The 18,884-nt window shown below is 28.0% G+C and overlaps 1 protein-coding gene and 1 long non-coding RNA gene across 3 annotated transcripts; one reads left to right on the top strand and one right to left on the bottom strand.

Moving 5' to 3' along the window:
• Nucleotides 1-1,516: 1,516 nt before the first annotated feature.
• LOC114191930 (acetylornithine aminotransferase, mitochondrial-like) lies at nucleotides 1,517-5,205 on the bottom strand. The gene is made up of 4 exons (XM_028081384.1): nucleotides 5,051-5,205; nucleotides 4,497-4,959; nucleotides 2,855-3,289; nucleotides 1,517-2,462 (listed from the first exon to the last, which is right to left on the bottom strand). The coding sequence occupies exons 2-4, from the start codon at nucleotides 4,914-4,916 to the stop codon at nucleotides 1,935-1,937; spliced, it is 1,383 nt and encodes a 460-aa protein (XP_027937185.1). The 5' UTR covers nucleotides 4,917-4,959; nucleotides 5,051-5,205; the 3' UTR covers nucleotides 1,517-1,934.
• Nucleotides 5,206-16,877: 11,672 nt separating this feature from the next.
• LOC146884902 (uncharacterized) lies at nucleotides 16,878-18,440 on the top strand. Of its 2 annotated transcripts, XR_014996678.1 has the most exons (3): nucleotides 17,111-17,758; nucleotides 17,878-17,959; nucleotides 18,044-18,440. It is a non-coding gene; the product is annotated as an uncharacterized LOC146884902 (long non-coding RNA). The 2 variants fall into 2 exon arrangements; XR_014996677.1 differs by having other exon boundaries at nucleotides 16,878-17,758; nucleotides 17,878-18,440.
• Nucleotides 18,441-18,884: the final 444 nt, after the last annotated feature.

Below are 18,884 nucleotides of genomic sequence, written 5' to 3'. Positions count from 1 at the left end.
GGAGTCTATGCAAATGTTACTAATATTAAGTCAAAAAATTAAAATAATATATTGTCTTTTAAAAATTAAATTAAATAATATTATTCCAAGTTAAAATATTACTAGTACTGTGAAGTTAAAATACAAAATTATATATTTTTGTTTCATTTTTTTATTTATTTTAATTTTATATATTATTTCGTTTCACTGTCATAAAATGAAATCTATAAAAAATACTTTTATATATAAATTTCTCATTTAATTTTAAATATTTAACTTGAGTTATTATATTTAAAATGTTATTATATAATTATTTTGATTTAAATTTTTATAACTTTCTGATAATATAATGCACAAATGAATTCCTTTTCCCATTCTATACATATTAAAAACTAAATTTAATTAAATATAAAAAGATTTGATTATAAATTATTATATAATGGAAGTTATTCATTTTTTATAAAATTAAATAGGAAATAAAACATATGAATAAATAATATAATATTTTCTATTTAATTAATAAAATGACTAGTTAATTTAAAACTACATTGATATTTATCTTTTTTTATTATTATTTAATATTTTTTAATTTATATTAACTAACTTTATATAACTTGTTAATTTATCTTAAAATGGATAAGAGATTTTCTAAAACTAAAAAGTAAAATTTAAATTTATTTTATAAGATAAAAAACACTATGCAAAAATATCAAAATTATTTTATAAAGAACATCTAAATTTTATTTTACTAAATAACTTTTGTGTATAAAAGTTAAAATAATTTTTATGTAACTAATATATTTTAATTACTTACAAAATACTCTAGTCAAATTTAATTTTTAAAAATTAATGTCAGAATCATTTTATACAAATAATTATATATTCCTCACTATTGATTACAAATTATTCAATATTTTATTTTACAAATATAAATTTTAATCAACATCATATTTAATGATATATTAAAATTGTATATAATGAATATATTACAATCATATATTAAAAATAAAATTATATAATAAATACATTATATTTTTCTAATAAAAAATAAAAAATATACACTTAAATTGATGAATATCACATTGATTTTTAAGAAAAATAAAAATGATTTTGTCAATAAAAATTATAAATGAATTTGAGAATAGACTGTTGTGTAGTCAGATCAATAGAAATGCTATATAAAATCCTTATTCTTTACAAGTTATACAACTTCATTGATGATGAAAAATGAAGTAATAATAACTATGTCTTTGAAATGAACAAATTAAGGTATGTCTCATTCAATTCAATTTTGTATTATGTCAGTGACCCACTGATCCAATGGCAGACAATTCTTTGCTTCATTCACAGAAAACATAACTCAATTGATTTTCAGAAGAAAAAGAATAAGAACAGAACAGGTAAAGAAAACTAGTTATTCAATTTTAATATGACCTATAAGATTTTCAGAAGAAAAAATCATAGAAAAACTTCGGCAAAACAAGTCAATGCGTCTTAGAAGCTTTTATAAAGGAGGAAAGACCTGTTGCACAAGAAATTTCCATCGAGAACAAAATAAAATTATATTCATAAACAAAAATAAACTTATAAATTAGAAAATATGTAAAAACTCTTATAACTTCTAGACAAACCCAAAGAAACACCCTAGATAACTAACATCTTCTACCAAAGGAGAGTTTATGTGTATAGAAACCGAGAAGATCTTATAGTCATTATTGCACTTCATACGAACAAAAGGCAACAAATAAAAGTGTGGGAGAATGGACCATATAAACCATCTCATCTGCCATGCATTACTAAGAAATGCAATAACAATGTTGAATTATTCTTACCATGAAAACATCTTCAATGAAAGGGAAGTAGTGAGGTTGGCATCTGAAACTTCAACTACTCAACAATACCCAACCAAATAAGTTAATTTTTGCTTGCAATGCCAGTCCTCTTTCTTCTCCCTCCTACTTATCAAGAACTTCTATAGTTTGGAACAAAATGTCAACAGCTTGCTCGATCTCCTTCTCTGTTATGATCAATGGTGGGACAATCCTCACTACATTTCCTTTTCCAGCAGTTAACACTAACAGGCCAGAATTTTGACAAGCAGCGACAAAGGGCGTGGCAGGTACATCAAAATCTATTCCTATGATTAGTCCAACACCACGAATTTCTTTCACATGTCGGTTTCCTCCCAACTTCTGCTTGAGTAGTTCTTTGAAGTAGAGGCCTTTCTTAGATACAGATGACAGGAAATCAGGTTTTGATATCTTATCAAAAACAGCAAGAGCAGCACTGCAAACAAGAGGGCTTCCTGCAAAAGTGCTTCCATGATCACCGTAATTTATAGAAGAAGCAATTCTCTCTGTCACCAAAACTGCTCCGATAGGTAGGCCTCCAGCAAGAGGCTTTGCAAGGGTCATCATATCAGGGAAGACCCCATATGCTTCATGGGCCCATAAAAACCCTGTTCTACCTAAACCACATTGAACCTACAAAATCACAAGAAGCATATGATAGTTAATAGAATAGTATATAAAACCAAATGCAATACTTAAATTAGCTATAATTATACCTCAACATATGACACCTATATTTTGTCACTCTATGAACAACATAATTCATGTGACAATGTCAATCTTCTCATCATTCAATCAACATGGCAAAGATAGACCAACAGACCATTTTTTGGGTCACAATGTCATCAACATACTAAACAATCTTTTCCAAAGGAACTTAGAAATAAACTGAAAAAAAAAAAACACTTAAAAGTGAAAATCAATGGAGTCTTGGCTTGTTACATACGCAAATTTAAGTTTAAAGTTTTTCAGGAACACTAGGCATTACCATTAACAGTAATATATCAATATTAGATGCACGATACCTCATCAAACACAAGAAGTGCCCCAGTTTCATCACAAGCATTGCGCAGGGACTGTAGAAATTCTTTTGTGGCACTGTAAATCCCACCTTCTCCTTGGATGGGTTCCACAAAAACTGCAGCAATCTTGCCCTGCTTAATTAATTCTGTTGCAGCCTGAGCATTTCCATACTCTAAAAAGGTCACTCCAGGCATTATGGGTTCAAAAGGTGTTCTATATTGTACTTTACTTGTCAAAGCAAGAGCACCCAAGGTTCTCCCATGGAAGCAGTTACTAAAAGCAATGAACTCTGTTGCTGGCTCCTTCCCATTAGTAGTTATTTGTCTCTGATGTTTTCTTGCAAATTTTATAGCTGCTTCATTTGATTCGGTTCCAGAATTTGAAAAGAACACACGATCAGCAAAAGAGGAATCCACAAGACGCTTTGCATATTCTACCTGCAACAATTCAAATATAATTATAGAATGCAACACTGTGCAGAGACGCATAACCTGCTTCTACAAGAAATGAACCAAAGTAAAGCATAATGGAACCACTATTAAATAAAGTATAAAGTTATAATAAAGACATACCCAATAACATTACAACCATATACTTATTAGAAAAAAAAAACATATACTAAATGTTATTTTCTTTCCTTTTCATAATGCAGATGCAATAACAGAATGACATAATAAAATCATATGATCAATGACCATCTCTTACTCCAAAAATCCAAAGCACAATAAAGAATGAAATCCCCAAACCAAATGATCAATGGCAAATCTTTTTCTATTTCTCTAACAAGTATAGGATCAAGGACTCATATACTGCCAGATTAACTGGCATTTATGCAGAACATATCAGGGATGGAAGAAATCTGATAATGGGAAACTACAATACTCTGGATTCTATGAACAGTAGAGTATAAAATTGGGGAGATGTAAATTAATCTTTTAACACCCTATGAAGACTAATAACTAGGATTACTCATAAAGTCCTTCATATTGTAAACTAAAAAATAATAGAAGCCTCGAGTGCTGACAACATTATGTACACTTATGTTTCATTGGGGACTTATTTATCATTTTTATATATTGGTTTAGTTTCCCTTTTCCTACTAGAGTTTTAAACAATTCTAATTTATAGAATTACCAACCAAGTAAGCACTATACTCTAAGGTTTAATGCCTGATAACAACAACTAGGTTTCCCTTCAATTAGCTAATGGTACAGTATAAAACAAGTAACCAATCCTGGAAATTAACTCTCTCAAGCTAAGGTAGATCACCATTAAGAGAATGTAATATCCATAGGAGAGGCACGTAGTGGAAACAAGGGACAGCTGGCAGTCCACAATGATGAAGAGCATGTGGCACCATAGTTTGTTAGGTGCAGTTGGTGACTCATCCCGCACGATTGAAGAACTGAGGATAGTATTTATTAAGGAATGAGGTCATATTCTTCTCTCTCTTCTATGGGCTCTTCTCTCTGAGATCACTAATTTTCTGTTGCTTTGTATGTAGTCCTAGTGACTTTCTATTTCAGTACTCAAATAACACTTTTAAGAGGATTTGTAAACTATACAGGTTAACTACAGTGTGCATACTAACACATAGATATGAAGAAATTGATATAACTCAGACATATAGTAACATGCACAAACCTGAGGTATTGTGTAGAATATATTGCTGGTATGAGTAAGGGTGGCAGCTTGTTCAACAACAGCTTTTAACCAATCTACATCACCATGTCCCAGAGCATTCACAGCAATCCCACCACTCAAATCTAAATATTCTTTTCCTTCAACATCATACAACTTGCAACCTTCACCCCTCTCAACCACCACTGGTGATCTTACATATGTTCCCACCAAATACTTCCCTTCCATCTCGATCACTTCCTTAATTTTCTCCAATTTTGTCTTCCCAGTGTTTGGTGCAGCAACATCCGCATTAAGACACGCACTCACAACACTCCGACCTCTAATCTGAATACCACGACTTCTTCCGATCAAAGTGCCCTCTCTGGGTTTGTAACATGATTGGGAAATTGAATGGTTTGGAGAAAGGTAAACTGCATTCATTCTGTTCAGTTAAGGGAGAGATTCTTCCACTTCTTCCCTTTTGCTGAAACAACAATAAAAATTATAAGAAATAAAAATATGAGCTTGCCATAGAGTTCAGAGTTCAAATTAGGTATTCAAAATCGCGTTTCAACCCTTCTTCTCCTTCTGGGATGGATCTCGAGTCGCCTGAAAATGTCGCGATACAGTCTCTCCCACCGGGGAAGAAGCCCACAGACCTTGCGGCGGCACTGATAAGGGCAATGTTACATGTTACTTGTGGTGGGACTTCTAACGGCTCCGTTACTTGTCATCCAAAAGATATTTTTTAAGTAAAGTTTTTTTCATTTAATAAAAGAAATAAAAAATTACTCTATTTAATAATCTTTTTCAACTTCTTCAAACAAGACGTTAGTTTTTATTTAATAAGGACTAACATCTATACTTAAACTTTAGGTAAATTAAAATAAGGTCTCGCTAATCAGTGTTCTAAGGTATTATTAAGAATAATTAATATATATTAGATTTTACAAGAATATATAGATAAGTATAATCTGACCTAATAATTATTAATGTAATTTTATTTTTTCTAAAAGACAAAAATATCCATAAATATTATACATGTATATTTAATATTTTATTTAATGTTCATAAATAAAATTTAAAAACTAATTAAATAATAAAATAACTATATTTTAATACTGTTAAAAATTAAATATAAGAAAATTTAAATTAACAAAAAACCAACAAAAAAAAATAGTGTTAAACATCTAAAACTTAAAAAAAATAACATAAAAAAGTATAAATTAATAGAAAAACCAACAAAAAAAATACTGTTAAACATCTAAAAATGTTACAAAAAAAAGAATAATTAAAGTGTCAATTTAAGACTTAATTGATTTTTTTTCTTTTTAGTAGAGACTTTAAAAATTCCAAAAGCTTGTTTTGTAATAGTAAGTTATTGTCTGCACATTTAAAAGGGTATTTTTATCTTTATAAAATTTATTGTGTGCATTTATACTATTTTAATTATTGTATTTAATTATTTCAACTTTTAATGTAAAAATGATGATATCAAAGCACATTTATTGTTCTTTAACCGGTGTCCTTAGGACACTGGTTAGCATTCTCCGTTACAATAATATAATTTTGGGTAAAACGTTTATAGAACCACAAATGTACACTTCTTATTTTCAGGAAATTTCTTTATGCAAACTCGTATTTTCTTCCTGCGCCCTGCATCTTTTGAAATTTTAATTATGCTTATGATGAAATTATAGGTCTAGATTACGTGATTAATAAATATTTTGATTAGACTATAATTCAAAAATAACAACTTTACGAAATTTAAATTATACAAATTCAAAATATAAATTTGTATTTCGAATTCGTAATACAAATTTTATTTCGGAATTATGTAATTCATAACACAAATTTCAAAGAGAATTCATAATATAAATTTTATTATAAATTATACAATACGTAATACAAATATTCGAGAGTTTTGCCTTTGACATATTTGAATTTGCAATGATGACTTAATTTGGCAAGGCACTATCTTACGACAATAATTCGTTTTGAATAATGATTATTAGGTGTGAGGAACTATGAACCAAAATGGAGGTGCACCGAGGCAAAGGGTGAAGGAGAGGTGCGGCTTAGGAAATCTGATATTAAGATTTTAAGTCATTTTTAAATAAACGGGGTGCAGTAAGAAAACACGAGGAGAAGAAATACCCTTATTTTTGTCCTACTAAAGCGACCTTTTTTTTTTTTTTTTCTTATCCATGTCCTGTGTCTCAACTTTTTCTCGACATGTATTATAAATGGAGTTTCTCACTGCACCTCCAAACATTTATTCTGTATCCTCAAAGATTTTAAATTCCCATTTTGTCTTTAAGTTAAAATAACTACTTTTTTTCTTTTTCTAACTTACTTACTCCAAGGTTTTTTCGAATGAATTTCAATATCTGATATTTTTTATATGAAAGTCGATATTAAAATATTTTTACTATATATCAGATGTTGACGTTCAGTATTATGTTTTTTTTTCAAAGTTAACCTCCGATGTTTAATTTTATTTTACACATGCCAACATCTGAAATTTTAATTTTTTTTTATCGGATGTCAACATTATATATATATATATATATATATATATATATATATAAATTTCTTTAATTTATTTTTATTTACTTTTCTTACTGTTAATCTTCTTAAAATTTATTTTTATTTTAACTTTTTAATTTATTTAATGTATATGTTTAATTTATAAATATTTAAATTAACATAAATTAAAAAATTAACATAAGTTTTGATACATTAACTAGATGTGGAAATTCGTTTAACACTTTTAAAAAAATTATAATTTTAATGTAATAAATATTAACATATTAAAATATAAAAAAAATTAACAATAAAAAATTGAAAGTAAATATAAATTAAAGAATAAAAAATAAATGAAATATATATATATATATATATATATAATTTATTTATTTCAAAATTTTATCTTAAATTTTTTTTTTTAAATTTGTTAACCAGATTTTCACGTTAAGATATGTAAAATGATGCTATTTTTGTAATTTATGTTAATTTAAATATTTTTAATTTTCATTAAATCAAAAATTAAACAAATAAAATATAATTTACTTTATATTAATTTATATAAATATTTTCAAAAATATTATATTAATATTTATTATTTTTAATTTAAAAGAAACATTTTTCAAAAAAATTTAACCGATTTTCATATCTGTTAAACATTTGTTAAATTATTTTAATTTAATTTATCTTAAAATATTTTATATTTTTAATATATTAATTTTAAAAAATTATATTAAACAAATTAAAAAATTAAACTATAATTAAATTGAAAAAGTAAGAGTAAAAAAATAAAAATAAATAAATTAAAAACTAAAAATACAAAATATAAATAATATATATATATATATATATATTTATTTATTTAATGGAATGTCGACATTCATAATAACATTTTTCTTTAAAAAAAATAATATATTAGATATCAACATTAGTAAAAACAAAACTAAACACCATATATCGACGATCGTAAATAAAAAAAAAAATAGACATAACATCCGTAAAAGAGGAAGAAAAAGGCATTAGATGTCAACATTTATGTGAAAAAGTTTCTTGAGAGTGAATTAGTTACAAATGATAAAAATAGATAAAAATGTTGTTACTTTTACATAAGGAGGCAAAGTGAAAATTTAAATTATTTTTGGAAGTACATGAAAAATGTTTGGAAGTGCATAAACAAGTCCCATTATAGATTTAGAGTAAAATTGGACTTATAATAAAAACATATATTAATATTTTGACGAATTGATTTTGGTATTGTATATTTTATATTTTTATTACTAAACCAGAATATTTTATCTACTTTACTTTTTATTACTATAACATTTTGTTTATCAAACAACTTTAACCTTTATATTATTTTTATTTAGTTATGCTCATTGTTTTCATTTTTAATTTCTTAATTTTTCCCTTTTGGTGCTCACGTGTCCTTAGACAACATTAAATGTTTAACAAAATTATTGAACATAAAAATAACCGTGGTTTAGAGGAAACATCCAATCTGAATTTCTCAATTCGATTAATTTTCAGATTACCTGTTCCGAAAAGTAAAAGGGATCATTTGCAAATCATAATTAATTATGCGTAACCAAACACACTACTACTAAATATGTGAAAGCAAACATTTAAAAGTGTCTTTTAAATATATATTATTCCCGTCACAAATGTTTTGCATATAATTTGCATTTACTTTTTTTTTTTTCAACAAAGACATATTTCTACCTATTTTTTCACTATAAACCACTTACATTGGGATGGTCAAACGATGAAACAAAAAATAATAATTGAAGTAGAAAATAAACTTGTTTAAATTGTATGAAGGATGAAGAAAAATAAATAAAAATGAGTGAAATATTTATATGTGTATGAGATTGATTTTATACAATTAAAAAGAGGTTGTTGGCATTAGAAAGTCCAAAGTGTCCTCCTACTATTTTTTACAAATTTAAAGATGCAATTCAAGAAATTATTTATGTTGGTGATAAAAAAAATGTTAAAAAATGTATATCTTGGGAAAAATAACCCACATAATCGGCTGTGTAGACATATCACCCGTAAAATAATGTCTTTTTAACAGTATATAATTATTACGAGTCATACATAATCAATTATGTTGGACTACTAACATATTATTTTTAATGAAATATCTTTACATGATTTACAAACTTCTCTTCTAAATATAACCATGACTTCATACAATTTATTTTCTAATATATAAGAGTATCATGTAAATACATGTAATAACAGTATCATTAGTTCAAATTGCACTACAAATAAAATTTGACATATCAAAGATAAACAACAATTTACAACTTGAATTACATTCAATAATCCAAAGAAAAAAAATTGGAGAAACTCATTTACAAACAACATATAAACAAATAATTTTTTTATTAGCAATAAAAAATATTAATATAAACGGTGAACAAAGATCCTTCAACTTTTTTACAAGAAAAAAAACTATAAACAAATAGCAAAATAAACAAAATTAAAAGAGAGAAAAATATAACGACAAATAAAGAGCAACACACAAATTAAACTAGAAAACATATTGGTTTCATCTATTCTTAAACTATCCTCTTAAATTTCTTATAAGGCTTTGTGTAAATTGAAGTTTGGATTGTCACGAACACTTAATTCTTCATCCCCTCTAGGCATGTTTGTCCTTCAATCGTTCTAGTCTATACGAATTTTACCAAAAAATAAAGGTTTTGACTACAAATAGCCTAACAAATGGTTAAGATAAATACCAGCAATCCACAAGCATATAGGCCATGCATGCTTAAGAAAAGTAAGTTAAAAAGCACAAAGATTGCACATAATTTGACTATATGCAAAACATCACACTCAATTTACGCCCTTTCCTTGTTAAGGAGCCTCAAAACTGCTTAACATATGGTTTGTTGTTTCCGTAGCTACACACATAACATACGTTGTGTTCCTACGATTACCCATTTGTTAATCAAATTTTCAGGGGTTACTACTTTATTAAGTAAGACTCTCTATGCGAAATGTCGTGCATAAAGGAGGACATTTAATTTTCAAAGTAATTAAAATAAATCAAGGTCTTCCTTTCTAAAACCATCATGAAGTTTCTTATACACTGATTTAAAAGTGTAAGCTTACCTATCTTTCATATTTCTATCTAGGGCATCCCGTTATTGAAATTTTTTTCTTAAACTCAACAAATTTAACAATAACCCCTTCAAAACCATAACGTGCAGTCAAAGTCAAACTATTTACACTATAACATTTTTGGCTTTAATACTAAATTTGTTCGCGAGTACAAAAGTGTTTCATTTACTATATTAAATAAACACTTTTGTAGGCGTTACTTAAAAACTACCAAAGGCAACACGAAATTAGACAATGCGTATAAAAATGTAGCCTAAAGACATGAAAGGCAACGTTTGTGCAAGTGTGGTGTTCAAATTACTAAAAGCCACAATTTTTTAAATGTTGGCACTAGAATGTATGACTACATCAATGAAAACTATGACCTCACTTTAGACTAAAAAAAATTGTAGGATTTTTTCCACTAAACCCAAAATCGATGTGCTCGAGAAAAATCATTTTGCTTTCTGTCGCAACTGAGATCGCGGTGGGACAACAAAAATAATTAAAAAAAAACAGAAGAGTCGTCACCATAATTTATTATGGAAACTATAGAAAAGACTTAAAAAAAAATAGTCTTCAAAATCAAATATGGGTTCGGGAGTCGGTTACGTGTGAAGAAGGTATTAGTACCCCACAATGTCCATCCTAAGACGGTTCCCTTTAATTAAGTATATGCAAGATAAAAGTAGATGTTTTAAAATATTTGTTGTTCCCAAAAATCAAACAAAATAAACATACAAAATAATAAAGATTTTTTTATTCTCCCGACAAAGATTGTACCTCGCTCCTACGCCTTTTCATTTGGAAAATTAGTGATAACGTAGTTATTTGAAAAAAAACTATTTGAGATGATGAGTTAAAATTTGAAATTTTAAATAATTATTTTTTCAACTTATTCATTAAATATCTTTTATAAAATAAATATAACTCATCTAAATATAATTTTAGATTACTTTCAACATCAAGGACAATTTGGTAATCTTGTTTTTTTCTTCATTAAACTTACTTTTTAATTTATCACATCAATTAAATAACTCAAACATTCACGCACTTTATTTTTAAATTCACTTCAAAATCCCTTATGTTATGTTTGAATTGAGAGATGAAATCGAGGGATGGGGTGAGTTTGAGTAAATTTGTGTTAGGAATCCAAGTGTGAGTCTAAGTCCCACATTGACCAGAATTGAGAAAGTAGAGCACCATATAAGGATCAAGACCCATAAACCCATCGCCTTAAGGTTTTGGGTTGAGAGTGGTGTCAGTGTCTTATGTGGTTGGGCTCAGGTCTCATTGGTGTTGTATCTCCCCAGTGATACCTTCTCCTTTATAAACCTGACAAGTGATATCAGAGCCGATGGTTAATACGGGCTCAGACGAGTGCAGTATGATCCCTGACAGTGTTGGTCAGGTAAAGCGTGTCCCGTTAAGAAGAATGGCGGTACAGAAAAGGGTAGCTTCCGCTGGAGGGGGAGTGTACCAATGTGGTTGAAGGTACTCTCCCTCAGTCTAAGTCTCACATTGACCAGAATTGAGAAAGTAGAGCACCATATAAGGATCAAGGCATAAACTCATCGCCTTAAGGTTTTGGGTTGAGAGTGGTGTCAATTTGAAAGTGAAGGTGAAGGTGAGGTTGTTTTGATTAAGGGAAAGATTGTGTGATTCAAAATCAAAATTGATGAAATTTTGTGTATAATATAATAGGTATGATAAATTAAAAAACAAACTTAATAAATAAAATAATATGATTACTATTTTGCCCTTGATGATAAATGTATTATAAATAGAAAAAATAATGTTAAAATGAAATTAAAATTGCAATTTAATATTACAAAACATAATTTATTAATTCATTATTATCATTATTTTAAGTATTGTTACTAATTATATTGTTATTACATATAAAGTTTTATAATACAATAGATTATAAGTAAGACTTTTTGACATTTCACTCCTTTTCTACACAAATCTGTTCAAACATGTGAAGAAAGAAAAAAGTGAACTGCACACCTTGTTTTTCATGTTTTTCATTTCGTTTTTCACACTATCTTTTCATTTATTTTTTGGTGTTCGCAAATCCTTATACGAATTCAAACAAATTATTAAAATGAACAACACAAACTTTATAATATAATAGATTATAAGTAAGACTTTTAAGACATTTCACTATGTTTCTATACAAATATGTTCAAACATGTGAAGAAAGAAAAAAGTGAACTACACACCTTGTTTTTCGTGTTTTTCTTCTCATTTTTCACACTATTTTTTCATTTCTTAGTTGGTGTTCGCAAATACTTATACGAATCTAAACAGATTATTAAAATGAACAACACAAACTTTATAATATAATAAATTATAAGTAAGACTTTTAAGACATTTCACTTCTTTTCTACACAAATCTGTTCAAACATGTGAAGAAAGAAAAAAGTGAACTGCACACCTTGTTTTTCGTGTTTTTCTTTTTGTTTTCACACTATCTTTTCATTTCTTTGTTGGTGTTCGTAAATCCTTATACGAATCCAAAAAGATTATTAAAATGAACTACAAAAGCTTTATAATATAAGAGATTATAAGTAAGGCTTTTAAGACATTTAATTCATTTTCTACACAAATCTGTTCAAACATGTGAAGAAAGAAAAAAGTGAACTGCACACCTTGTTTTTCGTGTTTTCTTTTCGTTTTTCACACTTTTCTTTCGTTTCTTTGTTGGTGTTCGCAAATCTTTATATGAATCCAAACAGATTATTAAAGTGAATAACACAAACTTCATATTCTAATCCATTCAAATTTATTTATTTTTACACAAATCTGTTCAAACATGTGAAGAAAGAAAAAAGTGAACTGCACACCTTGTTTTTCGTGTTTTCTTTTCGTTTTTCACACTTTTCTTTCGTTTCTTTGTTGGTGTTCGCAAATCTTTATATGAATCCAAACAAATTATTAAAGTGAACAACACAAACTTCATATTCTAATCCATTCAAATTTATTTATTTTTACACAAATCTGTTCAAACATGTGGAGAAAGAAAAAAGTGAACTGCACACCTTGTTTTTCGTGTTTTCTTTTCGTTTTTCACACTTTTCTTTCGTTTCTTTGTTGGTGTTCGCAAATCTTTATATGAATCCAAACAAATTATTAAAGTGAACAACACAAACTTCATATTCTAATCCATTCAAATTTATTTATTTTTACACAAATCTGTTCAAACATGTGGAGAAAGAAAAAAGTGAACTGCACACCTTGTTTTTCGTGTTTTCTTTTCGTTTTTCACACTTTTCTTCCGTTTCTTTGTTGGTGTTCGCAAATCTTTATATGAATCCAAACAAATTATTAAAGTGAACAACACAAACTTCATATTCTAATCCATTCAAATTTATTTATTTTTACACAAATCTGTTCAAACATGTGGAGAAAGAAAAAAGTGAACTGCACACCTTGTTTTTCGTGTTTTCTTTTCGTTTTTCACACTTTCCTTTCGTTTATTTATTGGTGTTCGCAAATCCTTATATGAATCCAAACAAATTATTAAAGTGAACAATACAAACTTCATTTTCTAATCTATTTAAATCTATTTTTTTTACACAAATCTGTTCAAACATGTGAAAAAAAAAGTGAACTGCACACCTTGTTTTTCGTGTTTTCTTTTCGTTTTTCACACTTTTCTTTCGTTTCTTTGTTGGTGTTCGCAAATCTTTATATGAATCCAAACAAATTATTAAAGTGAACAACACAAACTTCATATTCTAATCCATTCAAATTTATTTATTTTTACACAAATCTGTTCAAACATGTGGAGAAAGAAAAAAGTGAACTGCACACCTTGTTTTTCGTGTTTTCTTTTCGTTTTTCACACTTTCCTTTCGTTTATTTATTGGTGTTCGCAAATCCTTATATGAATCTAAACAAATTATTAAAGTGAACAATACAAACTTCATTTTCTAATCTATTTAAATCTATTTTTTTTACACAAATCTGTTCAAACATGTGAAAAAAAAAAGTGAACTGCACACCTTGTTTTTCGTGTTATCTTTTCGTTTTTCACACTTTTCTTTCGTTTTTTTTGTTGGTGTTTGCAAATCCTTATATCAATCCAAATTGATTATTAAAATGAACAACACAAACTTCATCTTTTAATGTATTCAAATTTAATTTTTTTTCCTAAATTAATTTCCACGTGAACACATCCTAAATCGGATATATTGATACTTAAAAAAATTGTAACATTCTAAAACAAAGTTTTAAAGTTCACATGTGAATAGCACGTGATTTTCATACATATGCATAGTACACATAAAAGAAGACAAAAAAAGAGAGGGCAACGGCAGAAAAAGGGAAAAACCTGAAACCTGAATTTTGCAACTATTCATGTAAAGAAGTGACAAACAAATAGGTCCAACATTTCTCACCTTCCTTGTTTGCATTTCAATGAATTTAAATCACAGGTAATGAGTTTTCGAAAACATAACAGTTAAATGTAATCTACATTTTTTCTATACTTACCCATGAACTTCAACTTTGAACTATGGATACAATTTTTGTTTTACTCGTCACTTTATTTCACACCATTCAAACATTCAAACAAGGTATTATAATGAGAGTTCCTTTGTTGGTGAAAATTTGTTGCATTAAAGTTAAAACTCTTGGTAAAAGAAAAAAAAAAAAAAACCGAGTGAAAAGACAACACACGAGAAGACGTGTTCGTAAAAAAAAAAGATTCCCCCAACTTGATTTATGAGCGATACTAGTTGATAGGTCTTCTGAAACATCAATGGCTATTTATCTGTGCATGTCACCTGTGGGGGTGAGTTTATCAGAAAAGAAAGAAATGAACCAATTGAGAATGAAGCATGTGATGTGGTTCGGAAATAACTAGTTTCGGTAGAAATTGATCTGATCGAGAAAACCTATTTGGTTTTGGGAACGAACCAGGTTCTTTGCATGGGAACTTACCTTTTCCTCTTACCCATGCCAACTTCATAAATTTACTCTGTAACTTGTTTGAATTTTAAAATTCATTCAGCAGTTGAATTATGTTTACACTTTCTTTTTTAGATAATATGTTTACACTTTTAGAAGCATAATACATCCTTAAACTTTTTCAAAGTATTCTTTTAATATGAGAATAATAGAATAATATATTCTCTACTTCCACCATTTCTTTATAAACAAATACCTAAAAATTTTAAATGAATAAGTATTTTTTTGATTTCGAATCAATACATCTTGAGTAGTTAGAAATGCAGAAGAGTTTGAAATGCAAGAGATGTAATGAATAAAGAAGTTATACCCTCAGAAAAAAAAATATAAAAGAAATTTTACAGAATAAATTGTTATATATATATATATATTATAATCAAATCATACCTTATAAATTATATAAATTATTATAATCATGACATATTTCATAATTATGAAATAGTAATGAATAATATAATAATAATTATACATTAATTTAACTGTATGAGAGATTTGAAAAAAATATCAATAGAAAAAATAAATATTTAGTTCATATTTATACATATTATTTCAAATTTAATAAAAGATATAAAATAATTTTAGATTGGTAAAATAATTTAGGCATAATAAGTGTACAAACTTTTAATTCATGAACAAGTTTTAAAAATAAGTTATCTGATTAATTTTTTTTTGAAACGTCGTATTATAATTTACATTAATATCATTATATATATATATATATATATATATATATATATATTTTTTTTTTTTACATATAATTTTTTATTTTACAAATTTACTGGAAACTCATATTTCATGACTACATAAGATTGAACTTCATCTCCATACATGGAGAATGATATACAAATGTGTATACAAATTCTCTTATATACACATTTGATAAATCTTCAGAATTAATAATCAATAAAGTAACTTTTAAGTCAAGTAGTGAATAATCATTAATGTATGTATGACAATTGAACTAGACAGTAAGTATTTATGAGAGCAAATTAATTTTTTTTATACATATTTTAGAAATACAAAATATATTTTATAAAATTTGTTTATAGAAAGTTAGATTACTGATTTTAAAGAATAGTATAATAAAGTATTCTATAAATTTATATTAACCAGTAAAAAAATTGTGTAATCTTTTATTTTGAAAACACTTGTAAGAATTTTATCTAAATATTCTATAAAAAAATAACGAACAAAATATGGAAGATGGATTTGAAATGATCATAATATCTGTTGCACCTACCAATCAATTTAGCTCTTTTCTTTTCTTCTCGGTCAATTAGCCACTGAGAAGAAACAGGAGCTTGTTACAAACAAATATATTGTATTCATCAACGTCATTATAGCTGGGTCAGTAAAATCTTGATCCGAATCTTTGATCCATTAACATAATCTTGCATTCTGGATTATTTTCTTATCAGTAATAATGATGAATCTGGTTGAAATTTGACCACACAAATACTGTGTGTAAAGAAATCAGAATGAACTCCATGACAGGAACATTCGTTATTTGAAGAAGATTATATAATACTGTAATGAATTCATTAATTAATGTTTTAGAATTGCCTAGGAGATATTATTAGTGTTTTTTTTTTATTTTCTTTGGACAGCATACAAAGAAGACAGTAATAATGAGGCGACACAGATTGCACTAATGGCTATGATAAGTTTTATAAGTAAACAAAATGGAAAAAAAAAAAGAATGGGAAAATGTAGAAAGTGATTTAGGTTAATTATAGAAGGACAATTGATGGAGGAAGAGGTGTCAGCAAGGCCAATGGAAGAGTAATGGAGCCAGCTGTGTTGTGTTGTGTCACAGAGAGATAGATAATGTTAAGCCATACAGCTGTTTGATTAGATACAAGCAAGTGTACGAAATTAAAGAGTTGTCTTCATGGATTGAAATGAAAAGGCCTCACTTCAACACCATCATCATCATCCAGAATCTTCGCTCACCCTGCTTTTAGATTTGTATGTCCCAAAATATCCCCTACCTTCTCCTATTTAAACACGCCCTTACCCTCTTCTTTTCCTCGTACTGTGTCCAAACATGTTAATGTTTGTCACTCCTCTCTCTCCCTCCTTCGCCTATCTCTCTTTCTCTGTGAGACCCGTTTTCTAATGTTTTGCTAGAAGTCTAGCCATCTTTGAATATAAATGTTAATTCTATGTTTTTATTTTCTATTAGACTGCACAGTAAGGTTTGCATTGCTTTGTCCATGGGTGGTTTTTTCTTTGACAAATGCAGTGCTATAGAGTTTCTGTGCTACAAATACTAACATGCATGTGGTTGTATAGAGTATGTGATGAGAAAACGAATTAAATTTAAATTATGTAAGGGTTACGAAGGGGCTCACTTCAGTCCAGTCCGCGGCGGTAGAAGGCTGTGACTCAGCTGCTGACTCGTTGGTTCAAGAGTTCACCATTTAAGGTCAATGTCAGCCCATGAAACAGTTAAGGTTGTAACAGTTAAGGTGGTGCGCTTCTGATTCAACGATGCGGGAGCTGCATTCGGCCGTCACTGTCACGTCTTGGACTGAAGGGGCCTCTTCATTTCTTTTATCTGTTTGGCTCCTGTTTGGTTTTTTTTTACCAGGTATTGCCATGAAGGTTGCAAATGGTCGATTCGAGATTATCAAACAGTTTTATTGAGATTACAGTTGCGATGAGAGGTATAGGCTGAACTTGTTATTTTACCTTTTTGATCTTGTAGTTCCTTTTTGTTTTATTGTATGTTAGAGTACTTTCTGTTACAGTATATTCACTTGTTATCGGTATTTTATGTTGATAGGAATTCTTCTGCAGCGGCTGAAGGAGACTCTTGTTTAACTGCTGAAAAGAACCCTTTTGAAGGTTTAGGGCATTTCTCTGACGTTGGTTCCTTTACACTTTGAGTTTATGGGTTTTTTTGGATCAGGATACTGTGTTTGTTGACAGTGTTTTATTTCTTTGAGCAGAATCAGGTGACTTCTCTGGCGGCTTTTGTTCTTTTGCACTTAGAGTTGAGGGGTTTTTTAATCAGACTGTTGTTATATATGTCGACATTGTTTTACCTAAGAGCGTGTTCTAGTTAATGATGTAACAGATGATTCATAAGGGAGAATTTTCCTTTGAAGAATCTAGAAGGATCTAGAAGGGGAAGCAGGATGTCACCTTTTTCTTGACATTTAATGGATTACTGAAAATGTCTGCATGTTAGCTTTTGGAGACTCGATTAACTGTAATCAATTAACAGTGTTATGTATTTTGATGGGAGAAGTAATGATATAAGTATTTTAAGTTGTATATGAAGTTGAATAAAACTGAATATGAATATATCATGATTTGCAGTTATTATATTTGTTAGACTTTAAACTTTGTTGGTACTTTATTTCTATCTTATTATATCCAAGGAATGTTGAACTACTTAAAGTTCATTACCTTTAATAGTTCATAGCCTTAAGTAAGTCTTTATAATTGCTGAGGTTGAGTTTTTGATAATGTTTTAAAAAACAATTTGTGCAAAAATTTCTGTAAACATAATGCTATGAAAACCAAGTCTTGAACAACAATTAAGTTATGTAATTTGCCATTTTATATTTATTTTATGTTGTCTGGAGATTTTTGATTTGGTAGGAGTTTGCATATTTGTATTGATTTACCATTATTTCGATAAAGGAGTGAGAAATGATTAATCATTTCTATTGTTACTACTGAAAGTCACTTGAATTAATATATATTAACGTCCATAAATATGTTGAGATTTTTTTATATATCAAGTCCAAAAAGTGTCTAATTCCATTGAATTTGAGTTGTAAA

Source organism: Vigna unguiculata, chromosome 7 (assembly GCF_037176805.1).
Source record: "Vigna unguiculata cultivar grain cowpea cultivar isolate G323 ecotype 2 chromosome 7, ASM3717680v1, whole genome shotgun sequence".
NCBI classification, from domain to species: domain Eukaryota; kingdom Viridiplantae; phylum Streptophyta; class Magnoliopsida; order Fabales; family Fabaceae; genus Vigna; species Vigna unguiculata.
Note: the sequence above shows the minus strand (reverse complement) of the source record. Positions and strands in the feature narration are given on the sequence as shown.